The sequence below is a fragment of the Leptopilina heterotoma genome, unplaced genomic scaffold, assembly GCF_015476425.1.
Source record: "Leptopilina heterotoma isolate Lh14 unplaced genomic scaffold, ASM1547642v1 Lhet_78, whole genome shotgun sequence".
NCBI classification, from domain to species: domain Eukaryota; kingdom Metazoa; phylum Arthropoda; class Insecta; order Hymenoptera; family Figitidae; genus Leptopilina; species Leptopilina heterotoma.
In genome coordinates this window covers 79,569-102,668 of record NW_025111179.1, presented here as the reverse complement: position 1 = coordinate 102,668, position 23,100 = coordinate 79,569, and the positions used below count along the sequence as shown (strand labels likewise).

The window sequence follows — 23,100 nt, the reverse complement described above, 5'->3', positions numbered from 1 at the left end:
ATTTATTTTGTCCTCTGTTATTGCTTCCTCATAGAGGAAGAATTGTATTTTAGCAAAATTTTCGATTGCGATTTTTTAACATATTTATAAACTTATTTTCATTATACCTAATCTTTTAGTACTTTATGTACGAATGGGCACTACCTGCATAAGTGTTATAAATAAAAATTTTTATGTCATTTGTCTATATTTTCTAAATTTGAAATAGTGAAGAGTCAGTGATTTAAATAGTAATATTTATAATAATCAAATAACGAATAATTATTCACTTCTAGGTTTTCTCTCTGTTATATTTGATATATTGCATTGAATGTATTATTGAAAATTTAACATAATTATGCAGTATGATTTACTTCTACAAAATTTTGATTAAAAACAGGTTTTTAATTGATACAAAAAAGCGTTTATAAAATAGTAGTAAAATATATGTTTGTATATAAGAATTAAAAATATTTCAACGTAAGAAAATTTGTTGGCCCTGAAAAGGGCCGATTGTGTTTTGAGAGTGGCAAGGAAATTTAAGCGCGTTCTCCTCGGATACGACGGGCCAACTGGATGTCTTTTGGCATGATGGTGACTCTCTTGGCGTGGATGGCGCACAAGTTGGTGTCTTCGAAGAGACCGACGAGGTAGGCCTCGCTGGCCTCCTGGAGGGCCATAACGGCGGAGCTCTGGAAGCGCAGGTCGGTCTTGAAGTCCTGAGCGATTTCACGGACTAAACGTTGGAAGGGCAGTTTGCGGATGAGGAGCTCGGTGCTCTTCTGGTAACGACGGATTTCACGGAGAGCGACGGTTCCGGGCCTGTAGCGATGGGGCTTCTTTACTCCACCGGTTGCAGGCGCACTCTTACGAGCGGCCTTAGTGGCGAGTTGCTTCCTTGGTGCTTTACCACCCGTGGATTTGCGCGCGGTTTGCTTGGTACGAGCCATTGCTTAGAAGTTCAGAGTACGAGGGACAACTGAAAAATAATGCTTCCGGCGGCAAAAACACACATATTTATACCCTTCAAAAGCTCTTTCACCGGTTAGTCAAGGAGAAGGGGATACTGACATCCTGATTGGTCTGTCAGATCGTGGAGGGGAGAAGTGGAGTTCCGGAGGGAATAAAACGGCGACCTTAGACAGCAAAGCATCATTTCGAGTTTGTTCTCTGTTCTGTTTGAACGTACTTACTTAATTCTCTGCAAAAATGACTGGTCGTGGAAAGGGAGGAAAGGGATTGGGAAAAGGAGGAGCAAAGCGCCATCGTAAAGTGTTGCGTGATAACATCCAAGGCATCACCAAGCCCGCCATCCGTCGTTTGGCTCGTCGTGGTGGAGTGAAACGTATCTCAGGATTGATTTACGAAGAGACCCGTGGTGTCTTGAAAGTGTTTCTTGAGAACGTGATCCGTGACGCCGTCACTTACACCGAACACGCCAAGAGGAAGACCGTCACCGCCATGGACGTCGTCTATGCTCTCAAGCGTCAAGGCCGTACTCTTTACGGTTTCGGCGGTTAAATTCACTCACCATCATCAAAAAAACAATCGGCCCTTTTCAGGGCCACCAAATAGTTTTACGTTGGAATTCTTTTTTCAATTCATTTTAATTCCTAGCTACTGCCGTGTCTGTATAAGGCGTTTTTATATTACATTATAAACAATACTGTTTATATTTTTTGGTATAATTATTTCTTACATGTAGGTACATATAGTGTGGGATGGTAGTATGAATATACATATGTATTGTATGTTACCCACTCGAGATTTTTCCAGCTGCGCGTTATAAACAATTTCAAAGGTCCCGAAAATCAGTTTTTCGATGACCATTCTTTCCCACAAAATTATAGATGAAAAAATTGCAGAGCTCAGAAACAAATGTAAAATGATGGGGCATACAGGGCTGCCAGTGACTCACTTTTACTCACTTTTTTCCAGGTCACTCACTATTACTCACTTTTTAAAAAAAAACTCACTTTTCTCACTATTTTTTGTAAAATATCTTATTTCTCAATTTTAAAAAAATAATTTTTATTTAAGGGCAAGTCCAAGTTGAAAAATGTAAACAAACCAAACACTAAAATCGCAATTGTTTGGGAGCCTTTATTCGCATAAAAATTAACATTTTTACACTTTCTATACAAAAATGGTAAATTAGAGTGTCAAAGTTTGCAATGAAACCACATTTGACTATGAGTAGAGAAAGGTAGATTATGCGATTGCATAATTTTTTAAAATCGAGTAGAAACATTATAATATTATGTTAATTCATGTTTTAAACATTTAAAAAAATAAAATATAAGTATCAAATGTTACCAAAAATTTAGATAATATTTTTATAAACTACTTTTAGCTTTTATTGTTGGTTGTGATTGTTATACGATTCAATCATAAGTAGAATATCAGAAAAATATGAAATATAAAATTTTCAGGAAAGTTTTACGCTACATTTTCGCTTATAATAGAGTTGTCGAAAATGTAATTTAAATCATCAGGAAAGTTTGAAGCTAAATTTTTGGTAAAAGTAAAATTTGACTATAAACATTTATTGAAGTGATGGGACATTTAAGGGGACTTCCTGGTTTAGAATAGACAAAAAATACACTTTTTTAAACTTTTATTGTGAAAAAAGTATTACAGTTTTTGCCAAAATTCTTTTTGGACATTGTTACAGATTGCGTGGAAAGAATATTAAAAATTTTTTGAAGTAAATTTAGTTACGTATCGTAGATATAGGTGGCGTCACTTAAAAAGGACCTTTTTGGGGGAGTAACTTTCCGAATGACCAGTAACTCATAAATTAAAAATTCAAACTGGATTCTGTTCATAAGTATTTGTTCTAGGTAACAAACCTAAAAAACGATTTTTTAAATGTATATTTTTTACCTACTAGAGTGAGCTAAGAAACGGACATAAAAATTGCTATAACTTTTTTTCCTTCTCATATTTTTTCAGAATTGTTTTGGGAAAGTAATTTTATGATACTAAGGAACATTTTAAAGCAAAAAAAATCGATTTTTTTTAAATCCTAAACCAGAAAGTCCCCTTAAATCTTTGCACAATTTTCACTAAACTTTGCAAGTAAATAATTTTTCAAAGATTGCAAGTATGTAAATCTTTAATAAATTTTTAGGAAAGTTTTGGTACTGTGTAGGAATACTCATAGTCAAATATGGTTTCATTGCAGACTTTGACACTCAATTTTGCGATTTTTGTTAAGAAAGTGTAAAAATAAGAAAAATGGATGGTAAAAGTATTAAATATCTGTATTATTTATTAAATTGAGAAGAAAATTGATATTACACGTTAATTATTAATTTCAATTTTCAAAAATATGCCAAAAATAACCTTACTTTTTACTCACTATTTTACTTGAAAATTCACTATTTACTCACTTTTTTCAATCAAAAACTCACTTTTTTCACTAGTTTTAACTTATAAGTACGCTGGCAGCCCTGGGCATAGATTAAAATTGGTTAATTTGTTTACTTGCAAATAAATTCAGGGTGGCCACATGTCAGTAAAGTCAGGGAAATGTCAGGAAAAATTTTTTTGTCAGGGCAATTAAAGAAATTAAGACGGTCATGCAATACATTTTTTGCTGTAAACAAAAAAATTTTTGTCAGGGAAATTCGTTGTTATGTCAGTAAAATGTCAGGGAAATTGATAAAGTCAATCTTGCGGCCACCCTGAAATTTAAACCACTAAAAATGGATGGTTTTTTAGAAATTTTTTTGACGAAACTATTTCAGGTAGGAATTTTTTACATTTATTGCTATTTTAATACATATTTTAAGCTTTATAAATATTAAAAAAAAAGTTGTTTTTAATTAAAAATGGCGGAGATATAAAGATTGGTGTGGATCAGTTTTTCCGGAGCACTCCTTGATGGTGTACATGATTGGCATTTCAATTTTTGTCTGAAACAAGTAAACAAATATTTTTCTTAAAAAGTGATAAATTTTGAACAGAGTGACGAAGCCGTTTTTAAAAAAAAATTTCTTACGCAAATGGAAGCACTTCAAAAATTGACTTCATGTTTTGCGATAAAAATACCGTATAAAAAATTAGATAAAAATTTTTCAAATTATTCAATCGAAAAAATCCCACGTCACTCTTTGAAAAATGTATAAAGGGCACCCCTAGACCATTCGAAAGTGGAAAGTCGTTAAGAAGGCGTCAAACGTATTTTGAGACATCTCAAAATACTCGTTAGAATATAGAATTCAATATTTTGAAAATTTCAGGGTGGTGTATCCCCTTAACAAATTCTTTCAATATTCTTCAAAAATATCATTTCTAAAAGTGCAATTCACAGTTAACGCTCACATCATGTTGTAAAGCACTGGTTCTCGTCTGATCACCAAAGTTAAGCGACATTGAGCGCGGTTAGTACTTGGATGGGTGACCGCTTGGGAATACCGCGTAGTGTTGACTTTTTTTTTAATTAAAATTTATCCAATTAAATTTTATCTGACTAGTTTATTATAATTCGTTTATGTACTTCCGTTGTTTTAATATAGTATTTTTTTTAAACATTAGTGTCTAATATTTATTTTCTTATTGTTTAATATATCAAATTAGAACTTATTTTTTAGCCAAAACTAAGATCTCAATCGACGTAAAAATGTTGGTAGATATGTATCCATAAATAAACTGTTTCTATATTTAATATAAAAAAATGTCTACAACTGGATACTATTAAATTCTCAATTTCTACATGTAATGCAACTTTACGAAAGTTAGTCTACTATAAGACAAATATCTCAATATTCTTTAGTCAAAAGAATATTTCTATACAAGCAAATTAATTGTCATTTAGAACCAAATAATTCTTTCGTCAAAATATTTGTTGGCCCTGAAAAGGGCCGATTGTTTTTCGAGAAAGGTGGACAGAATTTACTTAGAGCTGGTGTACTTGGTGACAGCCTTGGTGCCTTCAGAGACGGCGTGCTTGGCGAGTTCACCAGGAAGGAGAAGCCTGACGGCAGTTTGGATCTCCCGGGAGGTGATGGTGGACCTCTTGTTGTAGTGGGCCAAGCGGGAAGATTCGGCAGCGATGCGCTCGAAGATGTCGTTCACGAACGAATTCATGATGCTCATGGCCTTGCTGGAGACTCCAGTGTCGGGGTGCACTTGCTTCAACACTTTGTAGATGTAGATGGCATAGCTTTCCTTCCTCTTGCGCTTCTTCTTCTTGTCGGTCTTGGTAATATTCTTTTGAGCCTTGCCGGCTTTCTTCACGGCTTTACCACTTGCTTTAGGAGGCATAGTTGTTTTCAGAGAAAATACGTCTGAACACAAAGGCAATTCAGGGTGAATTGATATTTTGCACACTGGCGGCACCGTATTTATGTCCGCCTGCGGCATTTTGATTGGTGCGGGCACTCACTGCGACCATCTGCCACTCACGACAAAGAGAGGGGAGCGTACTTGTGGGCGTGACCTGTGGAGAGAGCGTAAATAGGCGGATTTCTGGCGCAGAACATCATTCGCTTTGTATTCTTCGTTGTGTTTACTTCGTTAATTCAAAACTAAATCGAAAATGTCAGGACGTGGCAAAGGTGGCAAAACCAAGGGAAAGTCAAAGACCCGCTCCAACCGAGCAGGACTCCAGTTCCCAGTCGGTCGTATCCATCGGCTTTTGCGCAAAGGAAACTACGCCGAGCGAGTTGGTGCAGGTGCTCCAGTTTACCTAGCCGCAGTTATGGAATACTTGGCTGCCGAAGTCTTGGAGTTGGCCGGAAACGCAGCTCGTGACAACAAGAAGTCGAGAATCATCCCCCGTCATCTCCAACTCGCCATCAGGAACGACGAGGAATTGAACAAGCTCCTCTCTGGAGTCACCATTGCCCAGGGTGGTGTTCTCCCTAATATTCAAGCTGTTCTCTTGCCCAAAAAGACCGAAAAGAAAGCTTAAATTATCCATCATACTCACCCTCACACAAAACAATCGGCCCTTTTCAGGGCCAACAAATATTTTTACGTTTGAATTCTTTGTTCTTTACATTTAATACTTCTCATATGAAAACTAATATTTTCATATGATATGAAATAAATGCAGTAAGTTTTATTTAGCTATGAAGTCTGACAATTTCATCTGCCTTCCTGACTCACAAAACAGTATGTTGCACATGTTTCATGAATTGTTGGGTACACTTTAGAATTTCTCAAAATAACGTTTTCTCAAATTGCGGACAGTTTATCTCTGAATCTACTGAACCGATTTTAATAAATAATAATTCGTTTTGTTTGTTAGAATGTCCTGTATGAGAATTTACCAGAAAATGGTCAAAAAAGAGACTCGGCAAGCCCCATGCAAAAAATGCCCGTTTTTCGTACCTCGAATTTTGAAACTTTTTTTATACCAAATGGTCATATATATGATGACCAAATAATCCCTGCAAAATTTCAAGATGAGCATATGCCCCGTTTAGGAAATATAGAGGGTCAAAGTTGACCATGTCAAATAATGAAAAAATAGCGATTTAACATTTATACTCGAATAATAAGGTTAAAAAAGAAGTCAAAATAGTTCCTTTAAGATTTTTGGCTTCTAAATACGAATGACATGTTAAAATAAAAAAAATTAAATATGGTGAATCCAATATGGCGGATCTAATATGTCAGGCGAGTGTGTTTAAAAAATCATCGGGTTTACTTGAAACTCGATACACGGGGGTTTTTGGGGTCGCTAATTACGAATTTCATGTCAGATTTCAAAAAATTCAAAATTTTGGACACAATTTAAAGGAATATTTTTCAAAATAAAAAAAATCCTTTTCAAACAATTAACTGTAATGTTTTTAGAGGCGTTGAACACAAAAATTATATAAAGAACTGACATTGAAAATGCATTAAATCTTTCTTGTCACTACTTTAACAACTATTGCCTTTATTGGTCGGATTTTTTTATCTTGCCTTTATTGGTCGGACTATTTTAACTTGCTTTTATTAGTTGGATTATTTTAACTTGCCTTTATTGGTCGGATTATTTTAACTTGCCTTTATTAGTTGGATTATTGCATCTGGCCTTTATTGATTGGATTATTTAACTTAATTTTATTAGTCGGATTATTTCATCTAGCCTTTATTAGTTTGATCAGTACATCTTACCTTTGTTGGTTTGATTATTTCATCTTACCTTTACTGGTAGGAATATTTACTTTTGCTCATACTGGTCGGATTATTTCAACTTACCTTTATTGGTTGGATTATTACATTTTATCTGTATCGTACTTTTTTAATTTTTGAAATCTGACATGATATTCGTAATTAGCGACCCAAAAAAGCTCCGAGTAACAAGTTTTAAGTGAATCCGATGACTTTTTACAAAACTCGTCCTCCATATTGGATCTGCCATTTTAAATTTATTAAATCTGACATTAAATTCATAATTAGCAACCCCAAAAACCCCCGTGTATCGAGTTTCAAGTAAACCCGATGATTTTTTAAAAACACTCGCCTGACATATTAGATCCGCCATATTGGATTCACCATATTTAATTTTTTTTATTTTAACATGTCATTCGTATTTAGAAGCCAAAAATCTTAAAGGAACTATTTTGACTTCTTTTTTAACCTTATTATTCGAGTATAAATGTTAAATCGCTATTTTTCCATTATTTGACATGGTCAACTTTCACCCTCTAAATTTCCTAAATGGGGCATATGCTCACCTTGAAATTTTGCAGGGATTATTTGGTCATCATATATAACCATTTGGTATAAAAAAAGTTTCAAAATTCGAGGTGCGAAAAACGGGCATTTTTTGCCGAGGCTCTTTCAAAAAAACATTTTTGCAGACTAGAAAAATACTGAAAAACATAGTGTATTTTGACAAAAATTATTGAAACATCTGCTATTTTTTGGTAGATTTCTATGCAAGACACCTTCCTTTTTAAAAAACAATTTGGATTTTTTGTTTCCGATTTGTCAATCTTGAGATAAACTGTCCGCAATTGGACAACTAACTTTTTGGAGTTTCGATCTGAATGCTGTCTACAGATTATGATATTAAATAAAAATTAAAAACAAACCATTATTTTTATTCTCCAAATAGGGGCCGTACACATAATACGTCACGCGTCTAGGGGGTGGGAGGGGGTCTGAGAATTGTGACTAAGTGTGACATGGGGGGGGGGGGGGTGAACTCATGTGTTACGTTACAATCTTTTAAATTCAAAGATTATAAGAAATTATATGTGACAATGTCACTTTTTCTAAATAAAACTAGTTAAAAATGCTTTAAACTATTTAATATCTATTATGTTCCTGTTTAACATCTATTGGCATATTATTTATAATATGATAAATAATATATTCTCTTAATTTGAATCAGTTAAAAATCATGGTTTTAACTGACAATCAGTAGTTAAATTTCTCACTCCAATAAATGTCTATCGTCAAATTTTCTTAAAAATATAGCTTGAAACTTTCCTGAACATTTGAATTGCATTTTCGACTATGCTTTCGTGAAAATTTTCCTGAAAATTTAACTTAAATTTTCAGGAAAGTTTCGCGCTAAACATTTATTAAAGTGGGATATTCAAATCTTTACACAATTTTCACTAAACTTTGCATTTAAATATTTCAAAGCTTGCGAGTAAATCTTTAGTAAATTTTTAGGAAAGTTTCGGTGCTATGTAGGTAGTTAAACGTGACTAAATGAATCAATAAAAACAATTGTATTGAAACATGAGTTATTTTCAACTAATTGTCAGAAAAAAATATTACTATTTGAATTAGTGACTGACTTTTTGCTTCTAAATCAGGTATTTTTAACTAATTCAATAATTTAGAGTGTAAGATATAATATATATTGTTCAATGCATAAAATTTACAGTGAAATTTACGTGTGTGACGTGACGTAGGGGGGAGGGGGGGTTCAAGATTTGTGACGAAGTGTAACATAGGGGAAGGGAGGGGTTAAAAATGGTCAAATATCGCGTGACGTATTATGTGTACGGCCCCATATGTACTAATATAGGCAAAAAAGTTTTTTTTTAATATTTATAATAAAAGACCTGAGAAATTTTTTTTTAAATTTAGTCTTTTAAGAACCTTCTAAAGTGTAGTAGTACTTTAATTTTTAACATGCTTTATTGTATATTATTTATAAATCCTTTCCATTTTTGCTTCCTCTCAAAGAAAGCCTTACTTTGGGTTTTTGCAAGTCTAGACAATATAGTTGTATAATAATATAAATTTTTCTTTCTAAACCAGAATTTGAACATTTACAAAATTAAAACCTTATAGTGGTTAGAAAATGTAAAAAATTATTAATATTTATAAAAATATAAATTATTTTATTTAAAATCATTGTGTAATAAGACAAAAATTATGAAGTGACATTTACAAAAAATGTCATTGTACATTATACGAAATGTTATTTTTACGTATTCTCTTACTAAACCTTTCATTTTCGTCCGCTATCCTGGATTCGCCATTTTGTATTTTTAAAAAGTGACTTTGGATTCATAATCAGTGGAATTTTACTGAAAATCAGTTGAAAAGTACTAAAATATCAGTCATTCTTCACTGATTATTATTTTATTGTGATTTATTTATTAATATTGTAAATTTCTGTCAAACAAATAATTTTACTAAAAGTCAGTTGAAAATTACACTTACAGTAGTGTTTCATTCGAGCAACACGATCCGAGAAACGAACAAAAAACGATTTTCTTTTTGTTTTGATAACCAAGCTGTCATGTTCGCTCGTCTTATTGAAGTAAATTTTCATAAATGTTTATTTACATTATTCGAAGATAATTAAATCTTAAAAAATTACTATAAAAAAATTCTAATAATATTAGTTTTTAAAAATATTATAATGTTATTTTTCGAAAATAATTGAATTTCTTAAAATAATTCTTATATCCTAATTTACCTTTAAAAATTTTTTTTAAATTTTTGGTAATTCAATTATTTTCAAAATTTGCAATTAAAATTCTTCAAAAAATTGTAACAAAATACTTGAAATAAATTAATTATTTTCAATTAAATTTTGCACAATTTCAACTATTCAAAAAGGTTTCTATTGTAGACATATTTGAAAAATTTAATTGTGTTAAAAAATTATTCAAAGAAATCTAAGTATACTTATTTTTAATTATCTATAACTTAATCTATTGAATTTAGAAAAATTACATCAAGAGGACAAAACTTTGTTCTTTCGTCTACTTTTGAATAATGTTTAGAAAACTAAATTTTTATTAATGTTTATTAAAAAATTATTTTATACCTAAAAATGTTAAATTTTTTTAATTTAGGCATGATTACAATCACAGGCACACAAAAAAAAAGTTGTCTGTTCATTGAACAAGACCTACATGTCTTATAGTATTTTGGCCCCCTGAATACGAATATGAAGTCAGAATTGCTCCAGCACCCTCTGTTTTTTTTAAATCGAAAAAACTACCCTTAAGTCTAAAATTCAAGAATTAAAGTAAAAAAAATAAAAACACGGCTTTCTTCGGAGTAGAAGAATATATTTATGCGTTTTCTTCCTTCAACCACTCAGAAATATTGTCAAAATTGCTCCACCACCCCTGTTTTTTTAAATGGGAGAAACTACCCTTAAATCTAAAATTCAAGAACTAAAGTAAAAAAATATGAAATAACCGGTTTTCTTAGGAGTAGAAGAATATATTTATGCGTTTTCTTCCTTTAACCTCTCAGAAATAATGTCAAAATTGCTCCACCACCCCTGTTTCTTTCAAATGGGAGAAACTACCCTTAAATCTAAAATTCAAGAACTAAAGTCAAAGAATGAAATAACCAGTTTTTTTGCGAAGTCGAAAAATATATTTATGCGTTTTTTTCTTTCAACAATTTAGAAATAATGACGAAATTGCTCCATCACCCCCTGCCCTTAAATCTAAAATTCAAGAATTATAGTAAAAAATGATATAACAGGTTTTTTCCAAAGTAGAAGAATATATTTATGTACTTTTTAAAAAAGCATCAGCATTGCTTCATCACCCTCTTATTGATTTATATTGAAAAAACTACCCCTTTAAGTATGAACCCAGAGTATACTAACAACAATAAAAACAATTAGTTTTAGACAAAAGCATACGTTCCTTTATTTTTGTTCTCATAACTAAAAAGCAGAATCAGAGTTAATTTATCATTATTTGTTGTTGAAAGAAGAAAACGCATAAATACATTCTTCTACTCCGAAGAAAACCGGTTATTTCATTTTTTTTCACTTTAGTTCTTGAATTTTAGATTTAAGGGTACTTTCTTCGATTTAAAAAAAAGTAGGGGTGGTGGAGCAATTTTGACATTATTTGAGTTGTTGAAAGAAGAAAACGCATAAATATATTCTTCTACTCCGAAGAAAGCCGTGTTTTTATTTTTTTTTACTTTAATTCTTGAATTTTAGACTTAAGGGTAGTTTTTTCGATTTAAAAGAAAACAGAGGGTGATGGAGCAATTCTGACTTCATATTCGTATTCAGGGGGCCAAAATACTATAAGACATGTAGGTCTTGTTCAATGAACAGACAACTTTTTTTTTTAATAATAAAAATTAAAAATAATTATTTTTAATTTTTATTATTTAAATACACAATTAAAAATAATAATAATACTCCGCAAAAAAGCCCAACTAATAGAAAAATAAAAAAGTAGGTTAATTTTAAATTTAGATCCAACTATTACAATGTTATAGATTTATTAAGTAATATATAACAAGTAATATTATATATATTTCTCTAAATAAAGATGTCTATTGACTTTTTAAAATTGATTTTCTTAAAAATTTCTTTATTAAAAGTATTAATATTTAAATTTTATAGTAATTGCTGTTTTAAAAAATCAATCCGGGAATATTTATTTTTGGTCCGGGAATTTAAAAATAATAATTCACTAGACACCTTGAATTAATTTTTAACTTGATATAATAATTTTAATTCACTAAAATGAATTTAATTTTAGTTTTTAATAGAATTAATAAAAAAGAATTTAAATGTTTTTGGATATCGATTTTTTTCAAAAAATAGGTTATTATTGTATTATTTTTAGTTGTCAGTTATGGGAAAGTCGAGAAGCAGTCGAGAAGTTCGGTCGATGACAATTAGAAAATTAGACGATACGATTTGACAATTAACAAAAGAATAAACAAGATGATCGTTTGAAAACCAAAGACGATAACCAAATAATCGCTCGAAAAAATGAAATTCGCGGATCGAAGTGAAACACTAACTTACAGAAATATAAGTCATTTTTCACTGATTATATCCATTTAAAAAATTATTGTTGATGTCTGCCAAACAAATACAGGGTTGCCACGGACCTGGAAAACCTGGGAAACCCGGAATTGTCATGGAATTTTTTTTCAGTCATGGAAAACCTGAAAAATCTGGAATTGTCAGGGAATTTTATAAAGCCTGATACTAAAAGCTCAATTTTTTGTATTTGAGTCGTAAAAATTTCAAGTTTTCAAGTTGACATACAACTTTTTGATTTTAAATTTAGTGCTTACAATTGAAATCAATATGGCATTTCTAAATTTTAGTTTCTTTTGGTCTCTATCTTCCTTTAAATAATTTTTAAATTAATACATTTTAGAAACCCCAAAATGTTATGAAACTGAAGCTACCAACTTTTATGCAATGAAAATTTTTTCTTTTGCTAATTGTTTTTTAATGTAAGAAGCCCTTTAAAAAATTGCAATCGAAAAAAATTGCTTCTGAAGCAAGGAAATAATAATTTAGTTAAAATTTCGGGATATTTGGAAAATCTACGAAAAAATAATTAAAAATCACTAATTTCCTTGCCTTCCTTAGATCCTCTTACAATTTTTTTAAATGACTTGTCACATTAAAATAAATAATTTGTAAAAGAAAAAATTGCTTATGAGGTGAGGAAATAATAATTTTGTTTAAATAATATATGGATTTTTCGAAAATCTGTGTAAAAAATCAAAATTAATAATTTCCCCGACTTCGATCTTTTAAAATTTTTTAAAAGGCTTCTAACATTAAAATAAATAATTAGCAAAGAAAAAATTGTCATTGAATAAACGTAGGTAACTTCAGTTTCATAAAATGTTATTAAAATGCTTTTTAAAATACTGGTTTAATAATTGTGAACTTAACTAAATTTTTAAATTTAAAAAGATTTGCTCCTCATCTTTCTTCGGAGCGTATCTCAAATAACCTTACAAATTTTAACTTAATTTTTTTTTTGCTTTTAGTGATCATTCTTAACAAGTTCAGAAAATTATAAAAAACAAGTGAACAAATTGATTTGTTTAAAAATTGGCCTTGAAATTTAATGCTCTATTTATCTCCCTTTCTGGATAGAAAAGTTATTTTACTTTGAATTATAAATTGAAGGAGGTACGGTTCCTGCAGTTTGTGTATGAGTTCTTACTTTCGGCACAAAATGCAGACGCATAGTGTGCATTGTCTAGATCAATAATAAAAAGTTTTTAACAATTTTTTCAACATTATTTATATCTAATTTAATAAATTATTTGAATATTTTATTGTGTCATAGAAATTTACTTTGAATGATGGATTTGAAAACAGTCAAATATATATTTCATTGCCGTTTAACGCAGTATTATCATTTTTTTACTTTCTTGTATACCTGTATTATGCTTGAAAAAAGTTGGAAGTTTTTTTTTAGTTTTTATACTGTGTGCAATTAAAAACAAATAAAAACCTTACATTTATTAATTGAATGTTTAATAATAATAATAACTATGAAATTGTAAAAGAATAAAATTTATGTTTAAAATAATTATGGCCCGTATGAATTTACGTTTAGGATTGGTAATATATTTTCGAACGTTATTTACAATGTAAAATTACGTTACGTTACGCAAATTTAGAAAGTAAATAATTATACTAAGGAATAGAAATAAAAACTTTTTGTATGCAAATTTGTTTAAATTGCAAACTAAAAATTGTAGCGATAAAAATATCGCAAATATTGGTTTCGGTGTATGAGCGAAGTTTATATTTACATGTGTGTAATATAAGAAGATGCTACGAATTTTGACGTACTTTGACGAATTCTTATGCGGTTTCCTAAAAAATGTCGTCGTCTTCCGTAAGAAAAAGCATTTTTTTTCGACATGTAACTTGTGTGCGAATTTATATATGGTGAAACGATATCCGTCTATTGGCCTTGATGTAATTTGCGTCACATTTCATTGAACAATTGCGTCTAAATGGAAGGATATTTCTCATAAGGAAATTCATCAAAACATCAATTCAGCATAAGGATGAAAGAGATGTATTTTAATTAACAAATCCTTCAATTATCACGCATATATTTGGACCTTATGACGATGTCGAAGCAATGTTCCCGCCACTGAGCCTTTTTTGATGAAAAATGCAATAGAGGAATAAGCGACAAACAGACAAATTAATACGTAAGATATTCTCGATTAAATAATATAAGGAAATGAATGATAACTAAACTTTTATCAAATTATTTTTATATTTTATAATGTCATTATTTTATGATTTTATGTAATTATATGATTTCGTGTGTTGTGTGTTAGTGATAATGTAAATTTATATCGATCATGACGTCATGATTTATAGTGAATTGTAGAATGTAAATTATTATCTTGGCCCTTTACTTGACTTCTATTAAATAAATGAATGTATTAATTTGTGCCATTATTCGAAAGGGTTTATTTTTCCTTTTCTAATTCCATAATTCAATTAAATATTTATTTTGTCCTCTGTTATTGCTTCCTCATAGAGGAAGAATTGTATTTTAGCAAAATTTTCGATTGCGATTTTTTAACATATTTATAAACTTATTTTCATTATACCTAATCTTTTAGTACTTTATGTACGAATGGGCACTACCTGCATAAGTGTTATAAATAAAAATTTTTATGTCATTTGTCTATATTTTCTAAATTTGAAATAGTGAAGAGTCAGTGATTTAAATAGTAATATTTATAATAATCAAATAACGAATAATTATTCACTTCTAGGTTTTCTCTCTGTTATATTTGATATATTGCATTGAATGTATTATTGAAAATTTAACATAATTATGCAGTATGATTTACTTCTACAAAATTTTGATTAAAAACAGGTTTTTAATTGATACAAAAAAGCGTTTATAAAATAGTAGTAAAATATATGTTTGTATATAAGAATTAAAAATATTTCAACGTAAGAAAATTTGTTGGCCCTGAAAAGGGCCGATTGTGTTTTGAGAGTGGCAAGGAAATTTAAGCGCGTTCTCCTCGGATACGACGGGCCAACTGGATGTCTTTTGGCATGATGGTGACTCTCTTGGCGTGGATGGCGCACAAGTTGGTGTCTTCGAAGAGACCGACGAGGTAGGCCTCGCTGGCCTCCTGGAGGGCCATAACGGCGGAGCTCTGGAAGCGCAGGTCGGTCTTGAAGTCCTGAGCGATTTCACGGACTAAACGTTGGAAGGGCAGTTTGCGGATGAGGAGCTCGGTGCTCTTCTGGTAACGACGGATTTCACGGAGAGCGACGGTTCCGGGCCTGTAGCGATGGGGCTTCTTTACTCCACCGGTTGCAGGCGCACTCTTACGAGCGGCCTTAGTGGCGAGTTGCTTCCTTGGTGCTTTACCACCCGTGGATTTGCGCGCGGTTTGCTTGGTACGAGCCATTGCTTAGAAGTTCAGAGTACGAGGGACAACTGAAAAATAATGCTTCCGGCGGCAAAAACACACATATTTATACCCTTCAAAAGCTCTTTCACCGGTTAGTCAAGGAGAAGGGGATACTGACATCCTGATTGGTCTGTCAGATCGTGGAGGGGAGAAGTGGAGTTCCGGAGGGAATAAAACGGCGACCTTAGACAGCAAAGCATCATTTCGAGTTTGTTCTCTGTTCTGTTTGAACGTACTTACTTAATTCTCTGCAAAAATGACTGGTCGTGGAAAGGGAGGAAAGGGATTGGGAAAAGGAGGAGCAAAGCGCCATCGTAAAGTGTTGCGTGATAACATCCAAGGCATCACCAAGCCCGCCATCCGTCGTTTGGCTCGTCGTGGTGGAGTGAAACGTATCTCAGGATTGATTTACGAAGAGACCCGTGGTGTCTTGAAAGTGTTTCTTGAGAACGTGATCCGTGACGCCGTCACTTACACCGAACACGCCAAGAGGAAGACCGTCACCGCCATGGACGTCGTCTATGCTCTCAAGCGTCAAGGCCGTACTCTTTACGGTTTCGGCGGTTAAATTCACTCACCATCATCAAAAAAACAATCGGCCCTTTTCAGGGCCACCAAATAGTTTTACGTTGGAATTCTTTTTTCAATTCATTTTAATTCCTAGCTACTGCCGTGTCTGTATAAGGCGTTTTTATATTACATTATAAACAATACTGTTTATATTTTTTGGTATAATTATTTCTTACATGTAGGTACATATAGTGTGGGATGGTAGTATGAATATACATATGTATTGTATGTTACCCACTCGAGATTTTTCCAGCTGCGCGTTATAAACAATTTCAAAGGTCCCGAAAATCAGTTTTTCGATGACCATTCTTTCCCACAAAATTATAGATGAAAAAATTGCAGAGCTCAGAAACAAATGTAAAATGATGGGGCATACAGGGCTGCCAGTGACTCACTTTTACTCACTTTTTTCCAGGTCACTCACTATTACTCACTTTTTAAAAAAAAAACTCACTTTTCTCACTATTTTTTGTAAAATATCTTATTTCTCAATTTTAAAAAAATAATTTTTATTTAAGGGCAAGTCCAAGTTGAAAAATGTAAACAAACCAAACACTAAAATCGCAATTGTTTGGGAGCCTTTATTCGCATAAAAATTAACATTTTTACACTTTCTATACAAAAATGGTAAATTAGAGTGTCAAAGTTTGCAATGAAACCACATTTGACTATGAGTAGAGAAAGGTAGATTATGCGATTGCATAATTTTTTAAAATCGAGTAGAAACATTATAATATTATGTTAATTCATGTTTTAAACATTTAAAAAAATAAAATATAAGTATCAAATGTTACCAAAAATTTAGATAATATTTTTATAAACTACTTTTAGCTTTTATTGTTGGTTGTGATTGTTATACGATTCAATCATAAGTAGAATATCAGAAAAATATGAAATATAAAATTTTCAGGAAAGTTTTACGCTACATTTTCGCTTATAATAGAGTTGTCGAAAATGTAATTTAAATCATCAGGAAAGTTTGAAGCTAAATTTTTGGTAAAAGTAAAATTTGACTATAAACATTTATTGAAGTGATGGGACATTTAAGGGGACTTCCTGGTTTAGAATAGACAAAAAATACACTTTTTTAAACTTTTATTGTGAAAAAAGTATTACAGTTTTTGCCAAAATTCTTTTTGGACATTGTTACAGATTGCGTGGAAAGAATATTAAAAATTTTTTGAAGTAAATTTAGTTACGTATCGTAGATATAGGTGGCGTCACTTAAAAAGGACCTTTTTGGGGGAGTAACTTTCCGAATGACCAGTAACTCATAAATTAAAAATTCAAACTGGATTCTGTTCATAAGTATTTGTTCTAGGTAACAAACCTAAAAAACGATTTTTTAAATGTATATTTTTTACCTACTAGAGTGAGCTAAGAAACGGACATAAAAATTGCTATAACTTTTTTTCCTTCTCATATTTTTTCAGAATTGTTTTGGGAAAGTAATTTTATGATACTAAGGAACATTTTAAAGCAAAAAAAATCGATTTTTTTTAAATCCTAAACCAGAAAGTCCCCTTAAATCTTTGCACAATTTTCACTAAACTTTGCAAGTAAATAATTTTTCAAAGATTGCAAGTATGTAAATCTTTAATAAATTTTTAGGAAAGTTTTGGTACTGTGTAGGAATACTCATAGTCAAATATGGTTTCATTGCAGACTTTGACACTCAATTTTGCGATTTTTGTTAAGAAAGTGTAAAAATAAGAAAAATGGATGGTAAAAGTATTAAATATCTGTATTATTTATTAAATTGAGAAGAAAATTGATATTACACGTTAATTATTAATTTCAATTTTCAAAAATATGCCAAAAATAACCTTACTTTTTACTCACTATTTTACTTGAAAATTCACTATTTACTCACTTTTTTCAATCAAAAACTCACTTTTTTCACTAGTTTTAACTTATAAGTACGCTGGCAGCCCTGGGCATAGATTAAAATTGGTTAATTTGTTTACTTGCAAATAAATTCAGGGTGGCCACATGTCAGTAAAGTCAGGGAAATGTCAGGAAAAATTTTTTTGTCAGGGCAATTAAAGAAATTAAGACGGTCATGCAATACATTTTTTGCTGTAAACAAAAAAATTTTTGTCAGGGAAATTCGTTGTTATGTCAGTAAAATGTCAGGGAAATTGATAAAGTCAATCTTGCGGCCACCCTGAAATTTAAACCACTAAAAATGGATGGTTTTTTAGAAATTTTTTTGACGAAACTATTTCAGGTAGGAATTTTTTACATTTATTGCTATTTTAATACATATTTTAAGCTTTATAAATATTAAAAAAAAAGTTGTTTTTAATTAAAAATGGCGGAGATATAAAGATTGGTGTGGATCAGTTTTTCCGGAGCACTCCTTGATGGTGTACATGATTGGCATTTCAATTTTTGTCTGAAACAAGTAAACAAATATTTTTCTTAAAAAGTGATAAATTTTGAACAGAGTGACGAAGCCGTTTTTAAAAAAAAATTTCTTACGCAAATGGAAGCACTTCAAAAATTGACTTCATGTTTTGCGATAAAAATACCGTATAAAAAATTAGATAAAAATTTTTCAAATTATTCAATCGAAAAAATCCCACGTCACTCTTTGAAAAATGTATAAAGGGCACCCCTAGACCATTCGAAAGTGGAAAGTCGTTAAGAAGGCGTCAAACGTATTTTGAGACATCTCAAAATACTCGTTAGAATATAGAATTCAATATTTTGAAAATTTCAGGGTGGTGTATCCCCTTAACAAATTCTTTCAATATTCTTCAAAAATATCATTTCTAAAAGTGCAATTCACAGTTAACGCTCACATCATGTTGTAAAGCACTGGTTCTCGTCTGATCACCAAAGTTAAGCGACATTGAGCGCGGTTAGTACTTGGATGGGTGACCGCTTGGGAATACCGCGTAGTGTTGACTTTTTTTTTAATTAAAATTTATCCAATTAAATTTTATCTGACTAGTTTATTATAATTCGTTTATGTACTTCCGTTGTTTTAATATAGTATTTTTTTTAAACATTAGTGTCTAATATTTATTTTCTTATTGTTTAATATATCAAATTAGAACTTATTTTTTAGCCAAAACTAAGATCTCAATCGACGTAAAAATGTTGGTAGATATGTATCCATAAATAAACTGTTTCTATATTTAATATAAAAAAATGTCTACAACTGGATACTATTAAATTCTCAATTTCTACATGTAATGCAACTTTACGAAAGTTAGTCTACTATAAGACAAATATCTCAATATTCTTTAGTCAAAAGAATATTTCTATACAAGCAAATTAATTGTCATTTAGAACCAAATAATTCTTTCGTCAAAATATTTGTTGGCCCTGAAAAGGGCCGATTGTTTTTCGAGAAAGGTGGACAGAATTTACTTAGAGCTGGTGTACTTGGTGACAGCCTTGGTGCCTTCAGAGACGGCGTGCTTGGCGAGTTCACCAGGAAGGAGAAGCCTGACGGCAGTTTGGATCTCCCGGGAGGTGATGGTGGACCTCTTGTTGTAGTGGGCCAAGCGGGAAGATTCGGCAGCGATGCGCTCGAAGATGTCGTTCACGAACGAATTCATGATGCTCATGGCCTTGCTGGAGACTCCAGTGTCGGGGTGCACTTGCTTCAACACTTTGTAGATGTAGATGGCATAGCTTTCCTTCCTCTTGCGCTTCTTCTTCTTGTCGGTCTTGGTAATATTCTTTTGAGCCTTGCCGGCTTTCTTCACGGCTTTACCACTTGCTTTAGGAGGCATAGTTGTTTTCAGAGAAAATACGTCTGAACACAAAGGCAATTCAGGGTGAATTGATATTTTGCACACTGGCGGCACCGTATTTATGTCCGCCTGCGGCATTTTGATTGGTGCGGGCACTCACTGCGACCATCTGCCACTCACGACAAAGAGAGGGGAGCGTACTTGTGGGCGTGACCTGTGGAGAGAGCGTAAATAGGCGGATTTCTGGCGCAGAACATCATTCGCTTTGTATTCTTCGTTGTGTTTACTTCGTTAATTCAAAACTAAATCGAAAATGTCAGGACGTGGCAAAGGTGGCAAAACCAAGGGAAAGTCAAAGACCCGCTCCAACCGAGCAGGACTCCAGTTCCCAGTCGGTCGTATCCATCGGCTTTTGCGCAAAGGAAACTACGCCGAGCGAGTTGGTGCAGGTGCTCCAGTTTACCTAGCCGCAGTTATGGAATACTTGGCTGCCGAAGTCTTGGAGTTGGCCGGAAACGCAGCTCGTGACAACAAGAAGTCGAGAATCATCCCCCGTCATCTCCAACTCGCCATCAGGAACGACGAGGAATTGAACAAGCTCCTCTCTGGAGTCACCATTGCCCAGGGTGGTGTTCTCCCTAATATTCAAGCTGTTCTCTTGCCCAAAAAGACCGAAAAGAAAGCTTAAATTATCCATCATACTCACCCTCACACAAAACAATCGGCCCTTTTCAGGGCCAACAAATATTTTTACGTTTGAATTCTTTGTTCTTTACATTTAATACTTCTCATATGAAAACTAATATTTTCATATGATATGAAATAAATGCAGTAAGTTTTATTTAGCTATGAAGTCTGACAATTTCATCTGCCTTCCTGACTCACAAAACAGTATGTTGCACATGTTTCATGAATTGTTGGGTACACTTTAGAATTTCTCAAAATAACGTTTTCCTCAAATTGCGGACAGTTTATCTCTGAATCTACTGAACCGATTTTAATAAATAATAATTCGTTTTGTTTGTTAGAATGTCCTGTATGAGAATTTACCAGAAAATGGTCAAAAAAGAGACTCGGCAAGCCCCATGCAAAAAATGCCCGTTTTTCGTACCTCGAATTTTGAAACTTTTTTTATACCAAATGGTCATATATATGATGACCAAATAATCCCTGCAAAATTTCAAGATGAGCATATGCCCCGTTTAGGAAATATAGAGGGTCAAAGTTGACCATGTCAAATAATGAAAAAATAGCGATTTAACATTTATACTCGAATAATAAGGTTAAAAAAGAAGTCAAAATAGTTCCTTTAAGATTTTTGGCTTCTAAATACGAATGACATGTTAAAATAAAAAAAATTAAATATGGTGAATCCAATATGGCGGATCTAATATGTCAGGCGAGTGTGTTTAAAAAATCATCGGGTTTACTTGAAACTCGATACACGGGGGTTTTTGGGGTCGCTAATTACGAATTTCATGTCAGATTTCAAAAAATTCAAAATTTTGGACACAATTTAAAGGAATATTTTTCAAAATAAAAAAAATCCTTTTCAAACAATTAACTGTAATGTTTTTAGAGGCGTTGAACACAAAAATTATATAAAGAACTGACATTGAAAATGCATTAAATCTTTCTTGTCACTACTTTAACAACTATTGCCTTTATTGGTCGGATTTTTTTATCTTGCCTTTATTGGTCGGACTATTTTAACTTGCTTTTATTAGTTGGATTATTTTAACTTGCCTTTATTGGTCGGATTATTTTAACTTGCCTTTATTAGTTGGATTATTGCATCTGGCCTTTATTGATTGGATTATTTAACTTAATTTTATTAGTCGGATTATTTCATCTAGCCTTTATTAGTTTGATCAGTACATCTTACCTTTGTTGGTTTGATTATTTCATCTTACCTTTACTGGTAGGAATATTTACTTTTGCTCATACTGGTCGGATTATTTCAACTTACCTTTATTGGTTGGATTATTACATTTTATCTGTATCGTACTTTTTTAATTTTTGAAATCTGACATGATATTCGTAATTAGCGACCCAAAAAAGCTCCGAGTAACAAGTTTTAAGTGAATCCGATGACTTTTTACAAAACTCGTCCTCCATATTGGATCTGCCATTTTAAATTTATTAAATCTGACATTAAATTCATAATTAGCAACCCCAAAAACCCCCGTGTATCGAGTTTCAAGTAAACCCGATGATTTTTTAAAAACACTCGCCTGACATATTAGATCCGCCATATTGGATTCACCATATTTAATTTTTTTTATTTTAACATGTCATTCGTATTTAGAAGCCAAAAATCTTAAAGGAACTATTTTGACTTCTTTTTTAACCTTATTATTCGAGTATAAATGTTAAATCGCTATTTTTCCATTATTTGACATGGTCAACTTTCACCCTCTAAATTTCCTAAATGGGGCATATGCTCACCTTGAAATTTTGCAGGGATTATTTGGTCATCATATATAACCATTTGGTATAAAAAAAGTTTCAAAATTCGAGGTGCGAAAAACGGGCATTTTTTGCCGAGGCTCTTTCAAAAAAACATTTTTGCAGACTAGAAAAATACTGAAAAACATAGTGTATTTTGACAAAAATTATTGAAACATCTGCTATTTTTTGGTAGATTTCTATGCAAGACACCTTCCTTTTTAAAAAACAATTTGGATTTTTTGTTTCCGATTTGTCAATCTTGAGATAAACTGTCCGCAATTGGACAACTAACTTTTTGGAGTTTCGATCTGAATGCTGTCTACAGATTATGATATTAAATAAAAATTAAAAACAAACCATTATTTTTATTCTCCAAATAGGGGCCGTACACATAATACGTCACGCGTCTAGGGGGTGGGAGGGGGTCTGAGAATTGTGACTAAGTGTGACATGGGGGAGGGGGGGGGGTGAACTCATGTGTTACGTTACAATCTTTTAAATTCAAAGATTATAAGAAATTATATGTGACAATGTCACTTTTTCTAAATAAAACTAGTTAAAAATGCTTTAAACTATTTAATATCTATTATGTTCCTGTTTAACATCTATTGGCATATTATTTATAATATGATAAATAATATATTCTCTTAATTTGAATCAGTTAAAAATCATGGTTTTAACTGACAATCAGTAGTTAAATTTCTCACTCCAATAAATGTCTATCGTCAAATTTTCTTAAAAATATAGCTTGAAACTTTCC

At 31.9% G+C, this 23,100-nt stretch overlaps 8 protein-coding genes and 2 non-coding genes across 10 annotated transcripts; 6 read left to right on the top strand and 4 right to left on the bottom strand.

The window, feature by feature from the left end:
• Window positions 1–479: 479 nt before the first annotated feature.
• LOC122510951 (histone H3) lies at window positions 480–987 on the bottom strand. The gene has a single exon (XM_043625918.1). The coding sequence runs from the start codon at window positions 927–929 to the stop codon at window positions 519–521; it is 411 nt and encodes a 136-aa protein (XP_043481853.1). The 5' UTR covers window positions 930–987; the 3' UTR covers window positions 480–518.
• A 136-nt stretch (window positions 988–1,123) lies between these two features.
• On the top strand, window positions 1,124–1,556 carry LOC122510958 (histone H4). The gene has a single exon (XM_043625924.1). The coding sequence runs from the start codon at window positions 1,189–1,191 to the stop codon at window positions 1,498–1,500; it is 312 nt and encodes a 103-aa protein (XP_043481859.1). The 5' UTR covers window positions 1,124–1,188; the 3' UTR covers window positions 1,501–1,556.
• A 2,740-nt stretch (window positions 1,557–4,296) lies between these two features.
• Window positions 4,297–4,416, top strand: LOC122510972. The gene has a single exon (XR_006302479.1). It is a non-coding gene; the product is annotated as a 5S ribosomal RNA (ribosomal RNA).
• A 419-nt stretch (window positions 4,417–4,835) lies between these two features.
• On the bottom strand, window positions 4,836–5,364 carry LOC122510936 (histone H2B-like). The gene has a single exon (XM_043625902.1). It carries the CDS (start codon window positions 5,347–5,349, stop codon window positions 4,879–4,881), a length of 471 nt encoding a protein of 156 aa, XP_043481837.1. The 5' UTR covers window positions 5,350–5,364; the 3' UTR covers window positions 4,836–4,878.
• A 95-nt stretch (window positions 5,365–5,459) lies between these two features.
• LOC122510943 (histone H2A-like) lies at window positions 5,460–6,056 on the top strand. The gene has a single exon (XM_043625909.1). It carries the CDS (start codon window positions 5,525–5,527, stop codon window positions 5,897–5,899), a length of 375 nt encoding a protein of 124 aa, XP_043481844.1. The 5' UTR covers window positions 5,460–5,524; the 3' UTR covers window positions 5,900–6,056.
• A 9,100-nt stretch (window positions 6,057–15,156) lies between these two features.
• LOC122510941 (histone H3) lies at window positions 15,157–15,664 on the bottom strand. Its single transcript, XM_043625908.1, has one exon. It carries the CDS (start codon window positions 15,604–15,606, stop codon window positions 15,196–15,198), a length of 411 nt encoding a protein of 136 aa, XP_043481843.1. The 5' UTR covers window positions 15,607–15,664; the 3' UTR covers window positions 15,157–15,195.
• A 136-nt stretch (window positions 15,665–15,800) lies between these two features.
• Window positions 15,801–16,233, top strand: LOC122510948 (histone H4). The gene has a single exon (XM_043625915.1). It carries the CDS (start codon window positions 15,866–15,868, stop codon window positions 16,175–16,177), a length of 312 nt encoding a protein of 103 aa, XP_043481850.1. The 5' UTR covers window positions 15,801–15,865; the 3' UTR covers window positions 16,178–16,233.
• A 2,741-nt stretch (window positions 16,234–18,974) lies between these two features.
• LOC122510971 lies at window positions 18,975–19,094 on the top strand. Its single transcript, XR_006302478.1, has one exon. It is a non-coding gene; the product is annotated as a 5S ribosomal RNA (ribosomal RNA).
• A 419-nt stretch (window positions 19,095–19,513) lies between these two features.
• LOC122510937 (histone H2B-like) lies at window positions 19,514–20,042 on the bottom strand. Its single transcript, XM_043625903.1, has one exon. The coding sequence runs from the start codon at window positions 20,025–20,027 to the stop codon at window positions 19,557–19,559; it is 471 nt and encodes a 156-aa protein (XP_043481838.1). The 5' UTR covers window positions 20,028–20,042; the 3' UTR covers window positions 19,514–19,556.
• A 95-nt stretch (window positions 20,043–20,137) lies between these two features.
• Window positions 20,138–20,734, top strand: LOC122510944 (histone H2A-like). The gene has a single exon (XM_043625910.1). The coding sequence runs from the start codon at window positions 20,203–20,205 to the stop codon at window positions 20,575–20,577; it is 375 nt and encodes a 124-aa protein (XP_043481845.1). The 5' UTR covers window positions 20,138–20,202; the 3' UTR covers window positions 20,578–20,734.
• The last annotated feature ends 2,366 nt before the right edge of the window (window positions 20,735–23,100 follow it).

Excerpts from the sequence above, each read along its gene's own strand:
- LOC122510951 (XM_043625918.1), bottom strand. The coding sequence starts at position 929 with ATGGCTCGTACCAAGCAAACCGCGCGCAAATCCACGGGTGGTAAAGCA.
- LOC122510958 (XM_043625924.1), top strand. The coding sequence starts at position 1,189 with ATGACTGGTCGTGGAAAGGGAGGAAAGGGATTGGGAAAAGGAGGAGCA.
- LOC122510936 (XM_043625902.1), bottom strand. The coding sequence starts at position 5,349 with ATGCCGCAGGCGGACATAAATACGGTGCCGCCAGTGTGCAAAATATCA.
- LOC122510943 (XM_043625909.1), top strand. The coding sequence starts at position 5,525 with ATGTCAGGACGTGGCAAAGGTGGCAAAACCAAGGGAAAGTCAAAGACC.
- LOC122510941 (XM_043625908.1), bottom strand. The coding sequence starts at position 15,606 with ATGGCTCGTACCAAGCAAACCGCGCGCAAATCCACGGGTGGTAAAGCA.
- LOC122510948 (XM_043625915.1), top strand. The coding sequence starts at position 15,866 with ATGACTGGTCGTGGAAAGGGAGGAAAGGGATTGGGAAAAGGAGGAGCA.
- LOC122510937 (XM_043625903.1), bottom strand. The coding sequence starts at position 20,027 with ATGCCGCAGGCGGACATAAATACGGTGCCGCCAGTGTGCAAAATATCA.
- LOC122510944 (XM_043625910.1), top strand. The coding sequence starts at position 20,203 with ATGTCAGGACGTGGCAAAGGTGGCAAAACCAAGGGAAAGTCAAAGACC.